Below are 21,230 nucleotides of genomic sequence, written 5' to 3' on the forward strand. Positions count from 1 at the left end.
GTAAGGATTCCCCACTGCCTTGCACAGCCATGTGAGGCTGGTTTGGCTGGAGCCAGGCATGTGCTGCCTGGATTGAGCATGTGAGTACAGAGAGGGCTAATGAGATCTTCAGAACCTCTGCTGCAAGGATTGAATACAATTCCCAATTCTCACTCCTAGCTGTCTCCCCACTACAGCCACTAAGATGATCATCAATGCCGTAGTTAATGCTGACATAGTGTTTAAAGCCAGAAGGGACCATCAGATCATCCGGTCTGACCTACTGCATAATACAGGCCATTACATTTCTCCCAGAAAGCCCTACATTGAGCCCAATAACTTAAATCAGACTAGTGCCTTTCAGTCCTCAGGAGGACTCAGGAGCTGTTGTGTGCCACAGGCAGAGAACAGGAGAGACCGAGGTGCCACCTATGCTTGAAGCCCCTGCAATGGCAGGAAATTAATTAGATGAGACACTGAATTGTTTAAGTCATTTTAATTGACACTCGTATGAGATTAATAGGGGACAGAAGGTTTCACATTGTGTCAGGCTGTCTGCAGACTCAGGAAGGCAACACTGCATTGGTTTCATTCGATTCACCTTCAGAAGGTTTTCTTCATGACCATGAAGGCTAGAAACGTACTATCATTAAAAAATGAAATCTGAGATTCTGCACAATGAGAATGTGACATGTTGGTCACACATACACAGCTAGTGGACTGGATCCAGCCACGGGCCCTATGTTGGACACCCCTTCTCTAGGCACAGGGTCTTCATGACAAATGTTATGCTATTAATTAAATACAGAAGACAAAACACACCTTTGGCTTCCCATCTGCATTCCTGGCAAACGGTATTCACTATTGTTTACCTTCACTTTCCTTTTTAAAGCCGAGAGTTGCTAAAAATAAAAACCACTTCCTTTTACTAATCAGTACTTTTTTAAAAAGCTAACGAGGCAAAAAGTCTCTTGCTGAAAATGTACATCATAAAGCAAATTAATCATCCTCCCAGCTATTGTCAGCTAACAGGACCACAGGAGGTCACAGCAGTGTTTGAGGGCAACTATCCAATTAGTACCCTTAGCCTCTTGCTTATCCCCAGATTTGTCCCTCTGTACGTTTCTCCTCTGTCTCCTTTCTTCTTTCTCCTCTCTTCATACCATTTCTCTCCATTCTCTCTCCCCAAATGCCTCCCTCCACTCTCTCACCAGGCCTGTCTACACTAGGGGAATTTTCTAACCAGTTTTGAAACTGGTTCAGCTAAACTGATTTTCAAGCCCATTAGAGCAATGGTGTAGAGTAGACCCAGTTTCTGGCAGCCTGCCCTGCTTTTACTGAATCACAAGAGGGCCTTGCAACTGGTTCATTAAAATGGGTCTATACAATGCCTCTTACTGGTTTTGCAGAACCAGATTTAAAATCAGTTAAAAAAGTCCCCCAGTACAGACAGACCCATATGCCCTCTCTCCTATTCTCACACTCTCTCTCTCTCTCTCACACACACACACACACACACACACACACACACACACACACACACAGAGAAAAGGAAGGAAAATATGGTAGCAGATGAATGTATGGGGTGGGAGGCTGTGTAGGAGCACAGAGGGGGAATGTGAAGGGAGCAGCAAACTGGGTGGGCAGAAAGGAAGATGGCAAGGGGCTGGCACATTGTTGACATGGGAGTGGGGATGGAGAAGCAAAAAATGGCAGTTCTTCTGCCCGGAGAGTTACAAGAAGGTAAGTGGAGTTCCTTCTCTGAGCATCCAGCAGTGAGGACTGCATTACTGTGAGGGCATCTGAGCTTGAAATTTGAACTGGAAACGATAAATCAATTGGGAGGAGGTGGCTTCCCCCTAAAGGCTCAAATCAGAAATCAGACAGGGAATAATGTACGCACATGTTTTAAAATCTCATGATTTTTGAATACTTGGGACTGGCGGTACTGGAGTTATGCGGGAGTATGGAGTGTATGAATACACAGTTACAGGGGTTTGGCATGGGGCTGCTATAAACAGTGTATATGATTTTGATGCGGAAGCAAAGCTGAAATCAGTCATGCTTTAGCTTCTTTTTTCCCCTTTAAAACCCAGGAAATTACCATTTTAAAAATCCTTCCATTAACACAATGTTCAAGTTAACTTGTCCCAGGCACATATGGGGTATATTCTGGATTGCTGATTATGCTTTTAAATAGAATCTTAACTTACAATACCTGTTCCTGCAAGAGCACCTTGCACTCTGTGCCTTGTGCATTCAGGCTGAGTCTGATTTAGAACATCAGCTCTTTGAGCACACATCGAAAGTGCTCAGCTAAAAATAACAGCCATTTTATTATTATTTTATATTTCAGCCAAAAAGTCCAGTAAAAGAACATTCATAAGGTTGAAAGTGCCCACCAGTTAGGAAATGCCAGAATGAAGGTTATCTATCCAATTCAGCCCCTTTGTACATAGGCATTATGCTACAGATTTTAATCGTATGATCACATTCTATTTTTTCCGCAGGACCCTGGCCTCTGTCGGTGCACAGGATAAAACTTGCCAAAAAACTGCAGCCTTAGGCAGAGACGCTCAGGATGGAAAATTTCAGCCCGAATGGTTAATGTTTGAAAAAGTCAAAAACAACTGAAAACAGAGAGCCTTACAATGGGAAGTGTCGGACAACCTGAACTATTGGTGGTGTTACCAGCTCTGCCTAGAACTGCAGTAGCACTCAGAGGCCCCAATCAGAGATAGGGACCCCATTGTACTAGGTGCTGCACGAATATGGAGTAAAGAACTAGAGCTAGATTTTTAAAGGAGTGAGGCACCTCACTCCTGTTGACTTCTAGGTGAATGATGAGACACAACAGGTGATGTTATAACCATAGACGTGGACTTTTCGTTTTGCTGGTGGGTGCCCCACACCAGCTCCGGCCCTCCCCCAAGGCCCTGCCCCCAATTCCCCTCTTCCCCTCCCTGCTCTGCCCCCTCCCCTGAGACCCATTTCCCTGAGCGCCTCCCACCTGCCGCTCCCTCCTTTCTGCCTCCTCCTGCCTTGAGGGGCAGAGAGCAGCGAGTGGCAGGGCAGCCCCACTGAACAGTTGATCAGCAGCCCAGCAGATCGATTCAATTCTTCATTGATATCATCCCATTCTAAGACCCTACCCCTGCAAACCCACCATGCCCAGAACTGCTGTTGAGTGCTGTGGCAGCTCCATGACTACAGGCCTGAGCGTGAAAGCTGAGCAGGAACAGGATGCCATCCATTCTATAAAGCTTATCTGGGCTTTGTACCTGTCAGTGGACATCACACCTCACTCTAGGATTTGTGTGCAACCAGGTCCTGAGCTTCCACAATGTTTGGAGGTAGCGCAGATCCCAGTGGCAAGTGCGTGATGGCCTTTGAGCCTTCACTGAGTGGAAGCTCTCTGCTCCCTCCCCCAGCTGCAGTAACACTACAGAGCACAAAAAAGGGGAAGGGGCAGAGAGCATAATCACTGGCGCACATGCTGATTCCAGAGGCTCTATTACCAGGAAAAACACATTTCCAATTCCTTCTCTTTCTTCATGGCAAAGCTGAGATGCCCACTCAGTGAAAAAGCTACAACTTAAAGTAACGGCATTAAGACTAGAGTTAGTGTTCGATAAAGATCAGTATCTCTAAACCAGGAAACAAACACACATTCTGGAACTTTATAGTGGTGTTCGTGCAAGCTTACGGTCATCTTATTGAAGCAAGTGCACATCTGCATTTTCTTTTAAAATATCGCTGCAGCCTTTTAAGAGAACGGAGAGGGGAATAATCTGATTTCTGGCAGCAGGGGATATTTCGCAAATCAGAGATACTTTGGCATCAAGCTGCTAACAAAGGCCGGGGCCTTTACTCACAAGCTTTGCTGCTGGGAGAGATCCACCCATCTCAAGTGGGATTAATTAAAACAGGCATGCATCATGCAAATAGTTTCTGTTGCCTCACAGAAATACTCAGGACACATAACCCAAACCAGCTTGAGAATCAGAGAGAAATAAGGAAGAAAATTGTTTCCCCTCTTCCCTGCCCCTTTCCTTTCTCCGTATGTTAAATGAGGAGCAATAAAAAAACTGCAGAGAGCTCATGGTTTCTGTAAGATTGCAGCTGCTTTGATTAAACGCTAATAACATGGAATAAAATTAGATTTTTTTTTAAAAGGCAGGGGTCATATCTTGCTAATGAGGTGGCAAATTCTCCAGTCAAAACGTATGCATGGCCATACACTGAACAGGATGGTTTGAATCTTTCCCTTCAAAACAGTTTTGGTTATTGCTTTTTTAATCTGAAAGCTCAGCAGGAAAGAGTAAAATGCTCATGTTGTCTTGTTGTGTTACAAGTTTCTGCTCCTGACTAATGAGGGTGAGTGAGGAGAGGGGAGGCTTCTTTGGAAAGTCAAGAAGAAGTTAAGAAATGTCTCTTTCCTCTCAGGAAGCTAAGCTACTTTCCTGGATATGATGGATCCTGACACTTTCAGGAATCACTGGAGAAAACGGTGGTAAAGCAGACAGAGCAGACAGACTAGATATATAAAGAAGTAAAAGAGAAAGCTCAAGTGTCAGCAAGAACTCTTCCTCAAGTCTTTCCCCACCTCCCCCTTTAGTATCTGAGACCCCTTTTCTGAGTCAATTTACTACAATCCTGCTCAGGCTTTTATTAAAAACAGACCATGTGGAGCAGAAATTCCAAGTCTAAAACTGCACTTTTAATAGGCATAGGAGTCAGACACATTGTCCCTCTCAGGTGACTTCCCCCTCCAGCCCCTTCTCAGAAATTTCCTCTCATTGAGTTTAGTCAGCAGGATAAACTTGACGTTTCAGCACAAATGTGAACTCTTCCACTTCATTCTTAAGTGTATGTATGTGTTTTTACACCTAAGGGGTTCGCAGCTCGAGCTACAGTGAACCATGACTCAGTCCAGAAGAAGTACTGCAGATTACATTTAACACAAATGCTATGAAGTCTTCCATACGGACAGTTAAGGTATTTTAACCACACTGACCTCCTTCACCAGCATTTGTTTCCTATGCCAGCAAATGCATCCATAAACGGACAGGCTATTGAAATGAGGCCTAATCAAGCTTCTTCTGTGAGGCAGGGGCTCCACCCAGTCTCCCAGTTTAGCAGTCAAAACATTATTTCACCCATCTTAGGAAAGCAGAGTCCATGCAAATCACAGCAAGGCAAAAAAAGAGAAGGCATGCTCATTCACAAGGACAGGCAAGCTAACAGTTGCTGGGCTCCTATGGTTCCCCCCCAGTAGCACAACTGACAAAATACTGGATTTTGACTCTGCATCTGGCATGTATATATACCTCTCTGATGACACAATGGAGACTCTGGCAAAGGAGCCCTGGCATCAGTTTGAAACTCTCCAAACTGGGGAATTCACATAGACTTTTTGGCCTATGGCTTAACACCCAGGGAAGCATTTTTGTGTTTCTTCTCAGTGGTCTAATATTAACCAGTAACAAAACTACAGATGGGGGATATTCCTGTGTATATTGAAATGACACCAAGTGCAATTAATGTGTGGCCACTGACATTTTGCCCTTTAATGGTAAAAAACACAAAAATGTTTCCACTGTCTGATGGGCCTGATTTGTTTTTTCTTGGCTAGAACAATTAAACTTGAAAGTATCCCATCCAGACTAACTATATTATTGACACCCATAACTCGGCTGACAGTTTCAAGTGGAAGCATTTCATTAGCTCCTAACCTCCAGTGAGGGAATTTTTCACTGTCAATCGCTATTTTAAAAAATGGAAAACTTGCAAAAGTACCTTTTACCTTTCTACTTGTAATCATCTTACGCTGTCCTTCATTTTTAATAAGATTCAAAAATGAGTCAGCCATCTCTTATAAGGGGATCCTTTCTGCTTCTACATCTCAGAGTTTCAGATACAACTGGAACCCCTTGATGGAATAACAATCTTTTATACTCAAGAATGATTAGGGATTACATGATGGCATAGTGAAATTGTAACATCTTAAAGGTGTAAAATTCAGATTAATAGTAAAAATGTTATAACAATGGCTTCCAATGTGTTTTCTCAAAATTACGCATATCTAAAGCCATTTGAAAGTATTGATAAAAATGCTAAAAAATAAAAGGAAACTTGGAGTGAAGGCAAGTCTCCTGTCCCTTAATTACCACGTTGTGCCATATGACTTTATCTAAGCTACCTGCTTTAATGCTAAGTGCACTGTGGTCAGCTGTGGAGAGATTTTCAATCACAGCTCTATATTGCCTTTGTATTTGTGAGTTGAAGTCAGATTTTTACCACTGTTCTTTAAGTGGCTGATTTTTTCTGTCTCTCACTGAGATGAATCATCATCCCCTCTGAAGACAGATGCATTTTGTGATCCAACTAGAATGGATAACGTGAGCCACTACACCTTCATGAGCAGAGATATGATTTTTGTGTGTAATCTAGTCTCTACTTCTCTCTTTCACAGCTTTTAGCTGTACCAAACACCCTGAGCAGCTGTTCTGACTTCAGTCAGACAGTCGAGCATTTCTTTGGACCAATTCACTGCACACTGGTCTTTAATCTTGGGTGAAAAGTTTCTAATTTCTGAGAAATAAGCTTTGTGATAAGAATGGATTTGTCAAACCCTGCCTTTGTCTCTCTGCACTGAAAGCATTGTATTGATTTGTTAATTTTAGATATAAGAAATTGTGTTTCAATTTTCTACCCAATATAAAATATGTCTGTTATTCTATAAGATGAGAACCATACCCAGCATCAAGATTTATTCAATGTCTTACCTTGGAACACTGGGAGGAGCCCGCGTTGGCCGAGATGGAACCTGAGGTGGCGTCCCAAGGCCTTCACTGTTGTTAGGAAATGGAGGTAATGGTCCTGGACGGAATGGGACCGGTGGAGCCCCGGACAGAGGGCCTGGTGATGGGACTGCTGGAGCAGGTCCTCGGCCAGATAAAGGTCTGGTTGGGGGATTATTTAATGTAGGTCTTCTCTGAGTTGAAGGACTTGGAGGGGGTGATCTAATGAACAATCAATCCGAGATTAATGAAAATCTACATGGTCTTCAAAAATGGAAGCCAAATACTTTCTGAAACCTGTAACAATCTTGTGAACATTTTCCTCTCTCTCATATTGTCTTGGTCCTGAAGGCAGCCCAGTATCTCACAGAGCTAGTATCATATATTTTTCCAATGACAACTCTCTCATTTTCCTTTGTTCTGGATGGTACCTTCCATGCTCCCATCCGTTCCAAAGAATTGCTCAGAGATGCTTCCAAGTCTCAAAAGAAATGTCTACCTTTCCCCCCCATTTCTACTAAACAAAGATGACATGTACACGCAACCCTTCACTATCACACCATCCCTAGAAAGCAGGCATTATTAAGGTCAGAATCAGGTGTGCAATCACAAAGATAAATATAATGCTTTTAGTATTGTCAGTATTCTAACACCAATTTGTTAGGCGGATTTAATAAGAAGGCCACTTTCTTTTTAAGGAAGCCATGGGTAAGGAACACTGAAATCTTACGGTGGCTTGAAAGAACCAAAAAGTGGACACAAAAATTGACTTAGGTTTCACAGAGAGGTGGGGTTGCCTGAGCTTGGGAAGAAAAGAGTTAAAAACCCTTAAAGAAATTGAGATGCTATAGGGTGGGAGCATAAGTGATTATATTATTTGAGCCATAGCAACCAAATGGGATATCAACTGAGTCACAAACAAAGTACTCTACATGGTATTCTCAAAGGCAGAAAAGAGGTTACAAGCACCTTTCTTGACACATATACCTCTTCCATTTATCCACATAATATGAACATATAGAAGAATTAGTAAAAAACTTGGACTAGATACAGGCTGGATATCTTTTGGTGCAGGAGACAGATACTACAGTAGCTCCATGGAAGATAATTCTAGATGATGAATCCCAAAGCTGCTTGACATATCCAAAAAAGGATTGCCACGTCCAACAGATTCATATACCAGAACCCTCTCCCCAAGAGTTTTATAAGCACCCTTTTCTTCGTGTCCCTTCTACAACAAAATAGGACAGGAAATATCTGGAATGAAGGCTGGTGGCTTAACTGGTAGAACCTTCCACTGGGCAAAGATGAATTCTGAGCATTCGGTTGTTTAAGTTCAGTTCTCATGGGAGGTTTTTAGGATTACCCAGTACAAGAATTCCACCTGCACACTCCCATCCCTCAACAAGAGTTTTTTGATTCTCTCAAGAATTTCATTTGAGACATGGAGAAAAGCTTGCCAGAGAAGGTGGAGAGGTAGCGGTGCTGAAGATCTAGCTCTCTGTCTTAATTTCCACTGCAAAACTGATCTGAAGATCCTTACCTGCGGGATTGCTGTAGCCAGGAATCATCAACTGGAGGTGGGGCAGGGATAGATATAGTGCTAGTGCTAATATCTCCAATGATTGCCAGTGCTTCTTTTAGGGCTTGGTACAGGTGAAGCCCCTCATCTCGCCTCTGAGCCTGTTCTGCTGACTCCTCCATCAAGGTGTTTTGGTCCTCAGAGGAATACAAGTGAGCCAGGAGCTCTGCATTTATAAATTCTTTTACCTAGAAAATCAGACAAAAGAAGACCCCTGCTACCGGGCTGCAAATGGCAGTAAGATATTGCATAAACACAGCTGAGGTCTTCAAAACAATGGACAAGGCACAATCAAGTTCATCTGCCACCACTGGAATGCTGGCACTTCAATGAGAATACACCAGATCTACAGAGAAGAAGAGAGATCAAGAGAAATTGTGCCAGACAGACAGCACTGGGAACTGAAGTCCACTATTCAACCACTTAAGCTTAGAAGCCAGGGTGGCATGCTACTCTACCAGATGAATTTTCTCACCTCTAGGGTTAATTCAGTCTAACTATTCAATTCTCGACCTCCCTGTATTGAACACCCACTATGGTGCCAGTTTTGAAAGTGGCCTTAGTAGTTCATGCTAGTCTCTGAGGAAGAGGGGAGCTCCCAGAACTATACACCTACTAGCTAAACCAATGGTCACATTCTGAGGCCACAGGGATGCTGGCCATTAGGAAAGGTAGCTGAGTTTGTGGGAAGGGAGGAAACTTTTAGAATTCTGCTTGATAAACCTGGTAAAGTGCTTTGAGGTACAGAGTAGAAAAATGCTTTTTGTAAGTATTGTTGTTAATATGTAGATCTCTGTAGGATCCTCCTGAACTGAGAATACCCCTCATATGCCACACCAAGATATGCTCATGGTGTAACACTGCACAATGCATTGTGGGGTTCTTCTGCCTTCCTTTCAGGCATATGGCATTAGACACCATCAGCGGCAAGTACTGATCTAAGCCTGTAAGGTGTCTCCTATATTTTTAACTCATTTCACACAGGCTATTGAACAGCTGTCAAGTCCTAAGAGCATTTTTGGTCCAATTCTGAACAGCTGACCTAAAGGTTAAAGGGCAGCCCATCACCAATCCCGTAAGCCATCTAGTTCCCCGGGAATGGAATTTTTAAGGCACTATAAAATATCTTTCAGAATTATTTTCTTAATACTAATTTCACCTACTGCACATCAAGTCTTTCATCTCCAACAACTTAGTGGGACCCTGAATGCCCCCATATACACACGCATCTTATAAACTGAATATATAATCTAATTTAATATACTGATTCCCTGCTATGCCTGCCCTGATTATAGAAACCTGGGGCACATTAAGACAGATACAGATCTAGAGGTATTTAAATAATTCTGTGATAAATAGATTCAGAGACCAGTTGTTGATCTATTAAATCCTTGCATTGGAGGATTTTTTTTTAAAACTCTTCTGATCTATTTCTCATCTGTTTTTCACTCTGTAAAGATTATTTGAGCTTGAGATGCTAACAGTAACACATTCCTGAACATCTGATTTCATAAGTACAACCTCTGATTGCAGAGGGGTTTGCACTAGTTTAATTACTAAAACTAATTATTTTTATACTGGGACAGTTTTTGTGTGTAGACAAGGCCTGAGAGCCAGTGGTTAAGTTGAACTGGTGTTGGGATCCTTCAGTGCCTTCCAACAGTGAAAAGTAGGGGGGCCTTCCAGAAAAAACAGGCACATGGGCACTGGAAGCTATTGTCGTTTCCCGTTCATGTTCAAGAGGAGATATATGAATTCTTACCAACGTCTGCAAATTTTTCCCATGAATCTCACGCTGTTTTTCAGCGGATGGTACTGATCAAATGCCAGAATACACTATTTTCCTTGCTATTGCCAGAAACTCCACATTAAAAACAGATATCTTAGTTAAACAGCATCAAATTATACTTGATGAAATGAAAATTTAAATGGCATCACTTAAAAAAAATCCTTAAATTAGATTAAGGGCAGAGCTGATCATAAAGGAATTGTTATACCACAAATATCTGTTTGAACAACATCAGCCTGCAACTATTATCATGGTAGATCCCTGTCTACTGCTAGCACAGATCTCCATGCATGCTCACTGAACCCCAGTGTAAGGTCAGCACCGGAGCTGTTATGTGGCTAGTCTACCTCCCCACCTGATGCATTTGATCGCAGACCAACTCTCCAAGGAGAAGATGGGCCCTCTGTACATGCAGCTTTCTCCAGGCTTGGGGGAACTGATATCTTAGCCCCTTCCAGGACAAACACAATATTACACAAACCGTTTAAGATATGTCCCCAAACAGGGCCCAAACCTGCAATATTCAAAATCACCGTAAGCATCTTAATACCCCAGTACCCCAGATCCTGCCTCACTGGAGATCTTCTAGGGAGGGACAAGAATTCAGAGAGGCGTTTTGTATGTGGGTGAGAGATAGCACAAGGCAGCCCAGAGAGCAGCTTGAAGTGTTGCTCTCACAGCTGGCGCTAAAGGAGCATGCATGGAAATCTCAACTAGTAGCAGGCAGGGCTACTGTTACCGCTACCGTGGGATCGAATATGCAGACAGTCATTTCCATAACATTAAAAGACCTGTATTAAAGTTTAAATTGGAGTTAATCCATCAAGCCAAGCCTACCTTTTCCAAGATCACCCACTATTTGCAACTTCCAATACCTCAGCACCAGGAGGTACATTATTAGGGCTCTGCATGGATACAAAATTTGTATCTGCATCTGATCTGTGATCCGCAAAAATGGTCCGCAGATATAAAACGGATATCCGTGGATTTGCAGGGCCCTATGTATTAGTAACATGTCAGCTTTGAATTCTGACCTTGTGTTTCGTTTAGGTGTGTTTGACTCTTTAATAATAACTTGATGAAGGTTTTTTGTGGTAAATTTCCTTTTCTTTTAAAGTAACCAACATCCACCCTAATTAGCAGCTGATTTGGAACGTAGCGATATACATTCAAGACATAGACATATACAAGACATGCTGTAGGACAGCATCCATCTATTTTCTCTACAATAAATTTGAATCCAGTACTTCACACTGAATTGTAAGCATCACTTAAAGATCCCTCCAACTGGTGAGGAAGTTCTACAGATATTCAGTGGATTGCGATTGCTATGGAAACCACTTCCTTGGGATCAGTTTGTTTCTAGAGCTCTACAGGCAGGACTCTGTGACACTATGTATTGAAAAGAATAATTAAAAGGGGTTTAATTTCATTTCTCTCTCAGTGGATGGTTTGGGAATTCTAAAGATCTCCAGACAATGAAAACTGCCGAAAAGGATTCAGCTTCCAATGCTGCTCCCCTACTTCTCATTTCTTTGCATGACATTTTGGCTTGCTAAGCAAAAAGTTATTCTTTTCTCTGTTTAACAGTGTCAATTTAAAAAAAAAAAAAGCAACATCTTCACGGTTTTTTCAACTTTTTTCAATTCGAGCCTCCTGAAAATAAATGCATTAACATTTAATTCTCAAGTGTTCACACTTTCTTTTGAAAAGCTTTGATTCTTTGGCATAATTTTAAGTTATAAGAGTGGACTCAGCGTTTCTGCTAGCACTGGTGCACTCAAACCCAGGGTGTGTGCTCTGACTGACAGGTTAGTTTAGAACTAGATGGTGTCAAAAATGTGCTGTTTCTTTGTGCCACTGTCACCTGGCATGCTTTAATAATAAGACAGCCGCAGAGTTTCAGTGTACAAGGCCTTACCGCACTGTACTTCTGAAGCAAAGCATTTCAACTTCTTAAACAATTCCATATGGGGTCGTGAGTGGCAGAAAATGTAATGTAAACTTTCCACAGGAACTGTTCACTAAATTCTGCACTTTCTGAAAGGGAGCTGGAGCAATATCCCTTTCAAAACGCAATGGAGTTCCCCTTAAGTCTATAAAGCAAGGTCCCAGCTGTGCTCCGGAGGGAGCAGAGAGAATTGCTCCACATACACACTTCCTGAATTCTAGATTTGTGTTAATTTTGGAAAAATGTGGAAGTTCCATTTGTTTTCACACTCTTCTGCAAAGGCTTCAGTGAATCTTCCCTCCCAGGATTCTAACATAATTCAAAGATTGGCCTCATTAGCCCAAGAGAAGTTAAGAGAAGCCTAGTTGGTCTTCCCCACTGTGTGAAGATCTTGTTCATTCCGTACCAACTAGTGGACTGCATTCAAGCTGCTATGCCAGCCATCCAGATCTCAGGTGCAATGTAATTCCCACAAACCTCCAATACATCAGCCTTCTGAAAATAAAAGGTGGCTTTGTGAATTCACATGTAAATGCTACATTTTAGACAGATTTCCTTTTTACTGTATTCTATTTATTACAACTGATTTTTTGTTGACTTAACTGCTCATGTTTGCAATGTGTGATATTCTATATGCTCATTGTACTCTCTTCACCGTACAACAGTGCTCTCTATTTTAACAGATCATAAAGAAGGTCCTATCAGTGACTGAAAGGAAGTGCTATTTCCCATAGTGATTTAATACAAATATGGCAGTAGCGGTAGTAGTACAAAGAGAAGGACAGAATGGATCCCAATCAGGACTCTATCAGGAAGTGAAGGACTTCTAGGTTCTCAAGCAATGGGCTAGCAACGCTAATGCAAAGCTACTTTTAAATCAGATGATCTAGGGGGTAGACAGATACACACATTTCCTCTGATACTTTAAACCAGCGGTTCTCAAACTTATTTGATTGGGCCCCCCTTCTTTGTGTCTGTAGTCGTTTACTCCCCCACAAGTACATATACCGCCACCCAGCTCTGAAGGCAGAGCAGAGAACAGCAGCTGCTGGCCGGGCACCCAGCTCTGAAGGCAGCGCCGTGGGCGCCAGCAGCAGCACAGAAATAAGGTGTCAATGTGACAAGTGATATTCATCAATATCACTTTTCACAGCAGACTCCATGCCCATTGCCACCTTACTTCTGTGCTGCTGCTGCCACCCAGGGGCTGATAGCCAGAGCCCCGCCTACTCCAGGTGAGGGATTGGGGCGGGGGGGGGGGGGAAGAGAGCCAGAGCGTAGGTGGCGGGGCTCTGGCTGACCCCTTTATGCAACAAGGACATTCACGGCCTTTGGTCATTTAAGGATTACAGGTCCGTGCAATACAGGTCTGCTGCACATCGTCAGCTGCTGTCTAGGTGGAGTTCCCAGCTTGCACTCTGCGGGAGGCATTACAAACACACCACTGAAGGACAAGTATGACTGGTTCTGGAATATGCTTTTAAACACGACTGTTGAGGCCAACTAGGACGAAACTGAACTCAGCCTTACATTAAAAATACTATAGTATTCTACAGTAACGACTATAAGAAACTGCAGAGCATTGGACTTTTTGCTGCAGAAGCTCCAGTGTTTTGTTTTAATAAGGGCAGAACTACTACTCATGTTTGCAATGTGTGATATTCTATATGCTCGTTGTCCTCTCTTCACCGTACAACAGTGCTCTCTATTTTAAAAATGAGTCAGTTCTTTAAGAGTTGAAGATAAAACCAAACATTTTAAAATGATTGAGAAAGCTAGGTTGTTACTTACATTGTTGATCATAAGGTGCATGATTGTTTTTGGTATCAGATCACGAATACACTTATTGATAATAGACATGTAGGAGTCCACAAGGTTGCGAATAGTCTCCACCTGCCTCTCCAGTTGAGGGTCCATGGAGAAATTGTCTGCTTGGCTGTTCTCATCGTTTTCCAACTACACAGAAGCAGAATGAAACATAAACCTCTTTCCATGCTATTTACTCATTCAAAGTTGGAACAAGAGGGCCAAGAAAGCTGTGCTTACAGATTGGTAATACAGCAACACATTTCTTTGATACCAGCATGTTCGGAGCTTTAACCATTTGGCATCAAGCTGGCTTACATTAGTGCTTAGCAGCAGGAAATCTGGATTCCTGGCAGTCAGGGGTTAATGGAAGATCCAATGTGAGTCCATTTTCAGAGGATATGTTACATGTTTCCACACAAACTCACATTTTTAGATCAAAGCTGGGTTCAAAACAGTAAAGAACCGAGGAGGTGAATGAAACCCTCAGAAATTCCCTCAGCTCATTGCAATACTTACTAACAGAGAGCGTAAGTACCAGATTCAACCTGCCAATTGTCTTGTGACTCACTCCTAAAAGCAGCACTACAAACTCTGATTTTGTAATCTCTGGTCCTCTGGGTAAATTCTAGCCTTGCTACTGAGAACTGACTCAGTTGTGACAAATTCAGAAACTCTGCCACAGACTTGTTAGCTGAGATGTAACACATCTAACAACAAATGACTTAGGGATGACAACAGCTCTGGTTTCAGTACTTCAAGGCTTTGCACATGAGGCCTTTCTTCCGCTGGATTGGAATAGCTTGTTTGTATGTAAACAGTTGACCTGAAATAGCAGATCTGTGTTTACCACTGAAATTAACTGGAAGCTAATGGTATGCACTTCATTTCAGTTTGGACTGTTTAAAAACAAGAAAACTACTGTACATTGATCTTGTAGGCAAAAAATAAACTGCTTCCACAGGCTTAAATAAGCCAAAGGAACTGAATTTAAAGTGGAAAAGCATGGGGAATAATGTCTTTTTCCCCACCCCAAGAGAAAATATTTCTCTGCGGAAACTCAGAAAGAGAATTTAAGCCGTTCTGGTTTCAACAACAAAAACTAAAATCTTGTCCATTTGCAGCTGTAGCTATTGCACAAAAGAAAACAGAAGTTATATGATCAAGTGTGAATAACATACTATGAACAAAATCTAATTGAGGTAAGTAGCTATCTACCAGCCATACTTGTCAGCATCAGCAGCTACTACATTATTAATATAATGTTAAGATAAGATTTTCATGTAACTAGTGGCTTCAAGCATTCAACTTGAGACAACCGAGGGGCCTGACTTTCAGAGGGCAGATGCTCAGCACTTTGAGAATCTGAAAAATCACACTTCAAGGAATTCTAAGTGGGGCACCCCAGAACTGAGATGCTAAAAATCCCAAGTCATTTGGGAAAATCTTGGCCTTCAGTGCCTTTGCTATACAGCCTCCCACCTCCCTGCAAAACACAATTTCTGAAAATTCTGCAGCGGTGCCTAAGTCTTACACTGGGATGAATTTTATCCCAGTGGAGTATATTCACTAAATGAAAATACATTACAGTAAGAATCAAACACAAAAAGGTATTATATTCTTTATTAGTAGTATTATTATAGCGCCAAGAGTCCCAGTCACAGACCAGAGCCCCATTACGCTAGGTGCTGTCCAGACCTGGAACAGAAAGATTGTCAGCTCTTTGGGGCAGGGACTATCTAATCAGCAGAAGGTAAAACCCACACAAAGCAACAAGCCATTCTTACTCCAAAACCAAGACATGCTCCCAACATGACCTCTTAACACAATGTGTCTGTTTTGGCCTATTTGGTACTAGAAGGTAAATCATTCAGAATAGCATTTCACATTTACTGCTTATAAACCATAGCTTGATCCAACCAATACCAAAAACCAACTGGGAGTAGCTTTAACTTCTTGTAGCTGAGCCCAAGAACAAGGTTTAATATACCATTTAAAAATTAAATACTCCTTGAGTTTCATTGCCCTTAATATGACAGATTATAACAGGTTAGACATTTTTAATTAGAGCAAAACTAATGGGGAAAACTACTAATCTAATGGCTTTAAAAATAATTAGCAAAGTTTCTAAAAATTTGGAGAGGGCGGATGGGACTCAAGCACTGTAACTGATGAAACCCAAGATGAAGTTCTGCTTTGGATTCTGTAACACCAGTAGAGACACTAACATGCAAACCTTAATCATTCTGCTAATGGACTACATATGGTGGAGAGTCACAGAATTCAGATAGAATATTTCTTTTTTTCTTTTCCTCCCTGGGTTTGGAAAGAAACAAGCAGTAATTTCCCCTTCTAAAATACCCAAGATAAATGGAAAAGCATACATCTATGGAATTTTTCTTTGAGCAAAGTAATTGCAGACATAAAATGCCGTTTTCCCAGTACCCCCAGATCTAGCTGGAATTTTCTATCACCTCCTCCATGCTCTCTATATAACGGAGTGTATGTCTATGTATTTTTTTCCCTGTTTAAATTACAGGATTGCAAAAAGATTCTTTGCTGGCTAAGCAACTAAGTGACAGATGTTTATCATTATCCTCATCAAGGGAATGTAAAATAAAAATAGTAATTTGTCTCTGATCTTGAAGGCGAAGGGTAACAGTCTGCAAACATTTAACCTTTTATGTGCAGGTTCAATGGTGATGTTTACAAAATGTGGATAATATCGCAAGAATCAATATCCTTTTTGAAAAGGTAACAGATTAGACTTTATACTGCTGATCTATTTTTTATATCAATTTTTGGTAAGTTTAAAGCAATTTTTAAAAAAGGTTTCCACTAATAATATTCTCAACAATTTACTGTCTTTTTACTTTAAATTCATACTAAGATTATAATCTGTTTGGGGGCAGGGACCTTCTCTTTGTTCTGTGTTTGTACAACACCTAGCGCAGTGGGGTCCTGGTTTGTGACTCAGGCTCCTGGGCACTAGTGCAATACAAATAATAAATAATAATTATTATTTTTAAAAAGCTCTGAAAGTTATTAGGCTTTTCCCTTTCAACTGACTCAAACTGTCTCATGCCCAAATTAACCAATAAGAATTAGGCTGCTTGGTAAAAGTAGATTTCATAACAAATCCAGAAGTTTGTTATACCACAGTCCGTTACATTTACATTTCATTGTTGTAAAACTGCAGACCACACCACTGAGCCACATTAAAATCCTAGAGTTATATTAATGCACAAACACCTCAACTGAGGCATAGTGTAACACCGACTGACCCCGGGGGGCAGGATCGAATCTGGGACCTTGGGAGCTTAGTGCATGAGCCTCTACTGCATGACCTAAAAGCAAACTGGCTGTTAGCTAAGGCTGTAGAGAAGACTCATTTTATTTCTCTCTTTAAGTGGTCTTGGTGCCACTATATGGGACAGGTTTCAGAGTAACAGCCGTGTTAGTCTGTATTCGCAAAAAGAAAAGGAGTACTTGTGGCACCTTAGAGACTAACCAATTCCTTTGAGCATAAGAACACCACAACCAGAAGGTGTGTGGGTTACAATAGTACACCTTCTGAATGGGCTCCATTATACCTTTTAAATAGGAATATGCTGTTGAAGTCTCTTGCAGAGAATAGGACAAGACAGACTAATGCAAAAAAAGTCACGTCTGTTCAGTGGCGCTGGAACTAAGGGTGCTGCTGTACTCCCTGGCTTGAAATAGTAATAACAAACACCAAATACTGTACATGGCTTCCGTCATCAGCACCCCAACTATAAAAATTGTCCCAGCACCCCTGCATCTGATTCTCTCTCTGTGACCATGATTAAAGAATCTTAAAGGCAGAAGCTGAACATTTCAAGCCATTATCCTACTTTTAAATAGTCATATTAGTCAGTGCCTTTCACCTGCTAAGAGCTTTCTCCACCACTTCAGCTGACAGATCATGAAGCTCAGTGGTTGGAATAGCAAAACAGCGATCAGGATGGTACTGGACGACCAATAGCTTTGTTATAAACAGAATTACTAAATTAGTGGCTGAAGAGAACATAGAAGATGTTTTGTATCTAGAGAGGGAAAGATTTTATGGTGTCTCACAGACTCTTACTGCAGAATTCTTTCCAAATGACCTGGAGCATGGGACTGAAAACCAGCTGGAATGCCAGAAATAAAGAGCAACCATAATCCAGCCTTGCAAATTTCCATTGGCATATTCACCTGGCGCATGTAAATTGTTCAGCTGGCTGGGCGCCCTGACTCTGGCAGTCATATGACTGCTGCTATCCTCTTCAAAAATTATTTGGAACTACCTCGGAGCAGCACCTTTGATCAATGTTCCTCCCACCATTTTATCCCACCATGTAGAGGAAGGCAGATGAAAGAATGGGAGAAGGTGTCAGGCCAACAAAGCTGCTCAAGAAGGAAGTCTAAGAAGCCAGGAAATAACCTTCTCTACCTCCCCTCCAGTCCCGGGAAGAGGTGGAAGGCAAAGAGGATCCTTTCAGTGCCTCTAACTCCCCTAGCCAGCAGCCACGGCAGCTCATTCCCTCTTCCCACACTAGAGGAACAGTAAATGTTCTCCTCTCCCCTTCCTCCCCACAACCAGAAGAACATGCCTCTACCCTGCCTTAGCAAGGGCAAGCTAGTAGAGTTCATTTCCTGAGTTGCTTGTTAATATTAGTTGTTGCTGGGGGGTTTTGGTTTATTTTTACACAATTTTACAAGGATGCAGTAAGTGGCAATGTGTGGCTGTAGGGTAGGTGTCTATTGGGTTGCTACAATTTAGCTATCTTATGTTTGCTCTTGTTTAATATCTTCATTAATGGCCTGGAAGAGGAATATACTAATTACAAAATCTGACACAATTAATCTGGGAGGTGCTGCCACCACCAGGAAGGATAAAGAGATAATTAAGAAGGATCTAGAGAGCAGAGAAAGGCTAAGACAGTGGTTTTCAACTTTGGGTCCGCAGACTATGTCTAAGATTTCCAAAGGGGTCCGCACCTCCATTCAAAAATGTTCAGGGGTCCACAAATGAAAAAAATGTTGAAAACCACAGGGCTAAGAGAATGAGATTCATCTTGGAAAAATGAAAACTAGTACATCTGGGGAAAAATAACTCAAAGTGCAGATATTCAACAGTGGGGAAAACCTTAAAGCCTTAGCAGTGAGAGCAGATACTTTGAAAGGTAATATGGCAGCCAGAGGGATATTACACTTCAAACACACATTCATCATACCACCGAGCAGAGGCGATAATGCTTCCCTACACCACTGTCCCCTCATTTGTAGGAAGATACTACTACTTATGTACTTTACAAAAGGGTGGGGAGTCTTAATTGATTAACGTTCATAAAGTGCTCTAAGATGCTTGGATGAAAGCTGCTAATGAAATGAACAGTATGAATTAGTGTTACTGATGCACCCACACTTGAAATAGTGGATTCAGACATCCTCTGTATAAGGAAGTTTGGAGAATGGCAGCAAAAAGGATTCAGGGGTGGATAAAAGTGACACATGAAGGAAGAATAAAAACTACCGGTGAAATCATGGTCCCACTGAAGTCAATGGGAGCTTTGCCATTAATTTCAATGGCAACAGGATTTCACCTTATATGTGCATGTCTACATGACAACTGAGAGGAGACATCTGTCTTCTGGAAGGTTGGAAACGTTCTGGAGTAAGAGAAATTATTCTGTGGGGTACAAGTAATGGAATACAGTTCAGAAAAGGAAGAGTTCAGCTGAACATCAGGATAATCTTCCTGACAGTAAGATTTATATGGCTATCAACTAGTTTCCTATTAAAAAGTTCCAAAACATTGAATATTTAAAGCAAACCTGGACAAAGTACTGAAAAATACATTGTTGAGAACAACCCTGCATTGACCACACAGAGTGAACAATATCATCTCTGCCATGATTTTATCACGTCAGGCAGCTGCAAACATGCATAAAAATGTCTCGTATAACATTTCAGGATTTCAGTTCCAAAAAGGAGAATTTGCCTAGTTATTTAATTAGAAGAGTTTCTCAAACAATAAAGTACTTTCTTCTATCAAACATAACATTCTTTTAAAAAGGATGGCAGGAGGTAAAATAGAAGCATTTGGATTGCTGGGAAAATAGCCGAATCTAATTAAATTAAAGCAAAGCAATACTTTGTAATATTATAAAATACACTGATGCCTGTGGTAGATCTCATTACTAAGCTACTGGATGAGAATTACTGAGATACTGTTTCTATATCTTTGTCAGAAAACAGTCGTCTGACTATAAATTTGATTTTTTTGTTTGCAAATGGAAATCCCTACCAAAAAATCTGAAACATTACATCAAGCAAGCAGCTACCTCCATTTTACAATATACCAATACCAGCAGGGGACATTGGCTATGACTAAATAACAGAGTTTTCAAATGCTGGATAAGTAGAGAGCAAGGATTGGCTGGTGGGACAGCAATAACTGATAATAGTAAGAAAGATCTTCTTGAGGGATATATTCCAAGATATCAAATATTAGAAGGGTTAGTAAAGCTTGTGGTGAAATATAGCAGCACATCCATCTCAAGTAAGAGACAGAGTGGGTGTAAAAACTCCAAAATCATAACATCACAGAGACTGGGCTATGGAATCGAAAATAAAGTTCAAGCCAAAAATAAAGGATTAGGTTGGATAAGGTATTTTTCCCTGCTTCACCAGACTGTTCCCACTTGTCTATAACAGGAGTCCCTGATGATGGCTACATCATATCAAGCATGACTCTTATTTGTCTACCATTTCTCATTTGTACTGCATTCAGCACAAGGAGAATGCAATACAAGATTATAATCACTGCAATTATTTACAGTCCACTGCACATACATGCTGTGACAAAGTTCCTCCTCTACCTTGGTGGGTCTTGCGCTTATTGGCGGATTTCCTCACCTTGGAACTTCACGGCAGCCCTCAGCTTGGCCGTTTTTCTGAACCCACAGTCCAGGTCGATTCCTCCTGTGTCTGACCAGGAGTTGGGAGGTTTCCGGGGAACCCAGACCCGCCCTCTACTCCGGGTTCCAGCCCAGGGCCCTGTGGAATGCAGCTGTCTAGGTACCTCCTGGAACAACTGTGCGACAGCTACAACTCCCTGGGCTACTTCCCCATAGCCTCCTCCCAACACCTTCTTTATTCTCACTATAGGACCTTCTTCCTGGTGTCTGATAATACTTGTACTCTCAGTCCTCCAACAGTCCGCGTTCTCACTCTCAGCTCCTAGTGCCTCTTGCTCCCAGCACCTCACACACGCACCACAAACTGAAGTGAGCTCCTTTTTAAACCCAGGTG

The 21,230-nt window shown here is 41.7% G+C and overlaps 1 protein-coding gene across 11 annotated transcripts in view; it reads right to left on the bottom strand.

Annotated features, from left to right (window-relative positions):
* DNM3 (dynamin 3) overlaps positions 1-21,230 on the bottom strand; it is a 311,515-nt gene that overhangs the window by 17,795 nt on the left and 272,490 nt on the right. For all 11 annotated transcript variants that reach the window (XR_006292780.1, XM_043553169.1, XM_043553167.1 and 8 more), the window contains 3 exons: positions 13,896-14,060; positions 8,326-8,552; positions 6,768-7,004 (listed from right to left, as the gene is read on the bottom strand). Coding sequence is in view for 10 of the 11 variants with exons in the window: in XM_043553169.1 (XP_043409104.1) it covers positions 6,768-7,004; positions 8,326-8,552; positions 13,896-14,060 (629 nt within the window). In the remaining variant the exon portion in view is untranslated. The remainder of the gene's footprint in view (positions 1-6,767; positions 7,005-8,325; positions 8,553-13,895; positions 14,061-21,230) is intronic.

This window comes from Chelonia mydas, chromosome 8, assembly GCF_015237465.2.
Source record: "Chelonia mydas isolate rCheMyd1 chromosome 8, rCheMyd1.pri.v2, whole genome shotgun sequence".
NCBI classification, from domain to species: Eukaryota; Metazoa; Chordata; order Testudines; family Cheloniidae; genus Chelonia; species Chelonia mydas.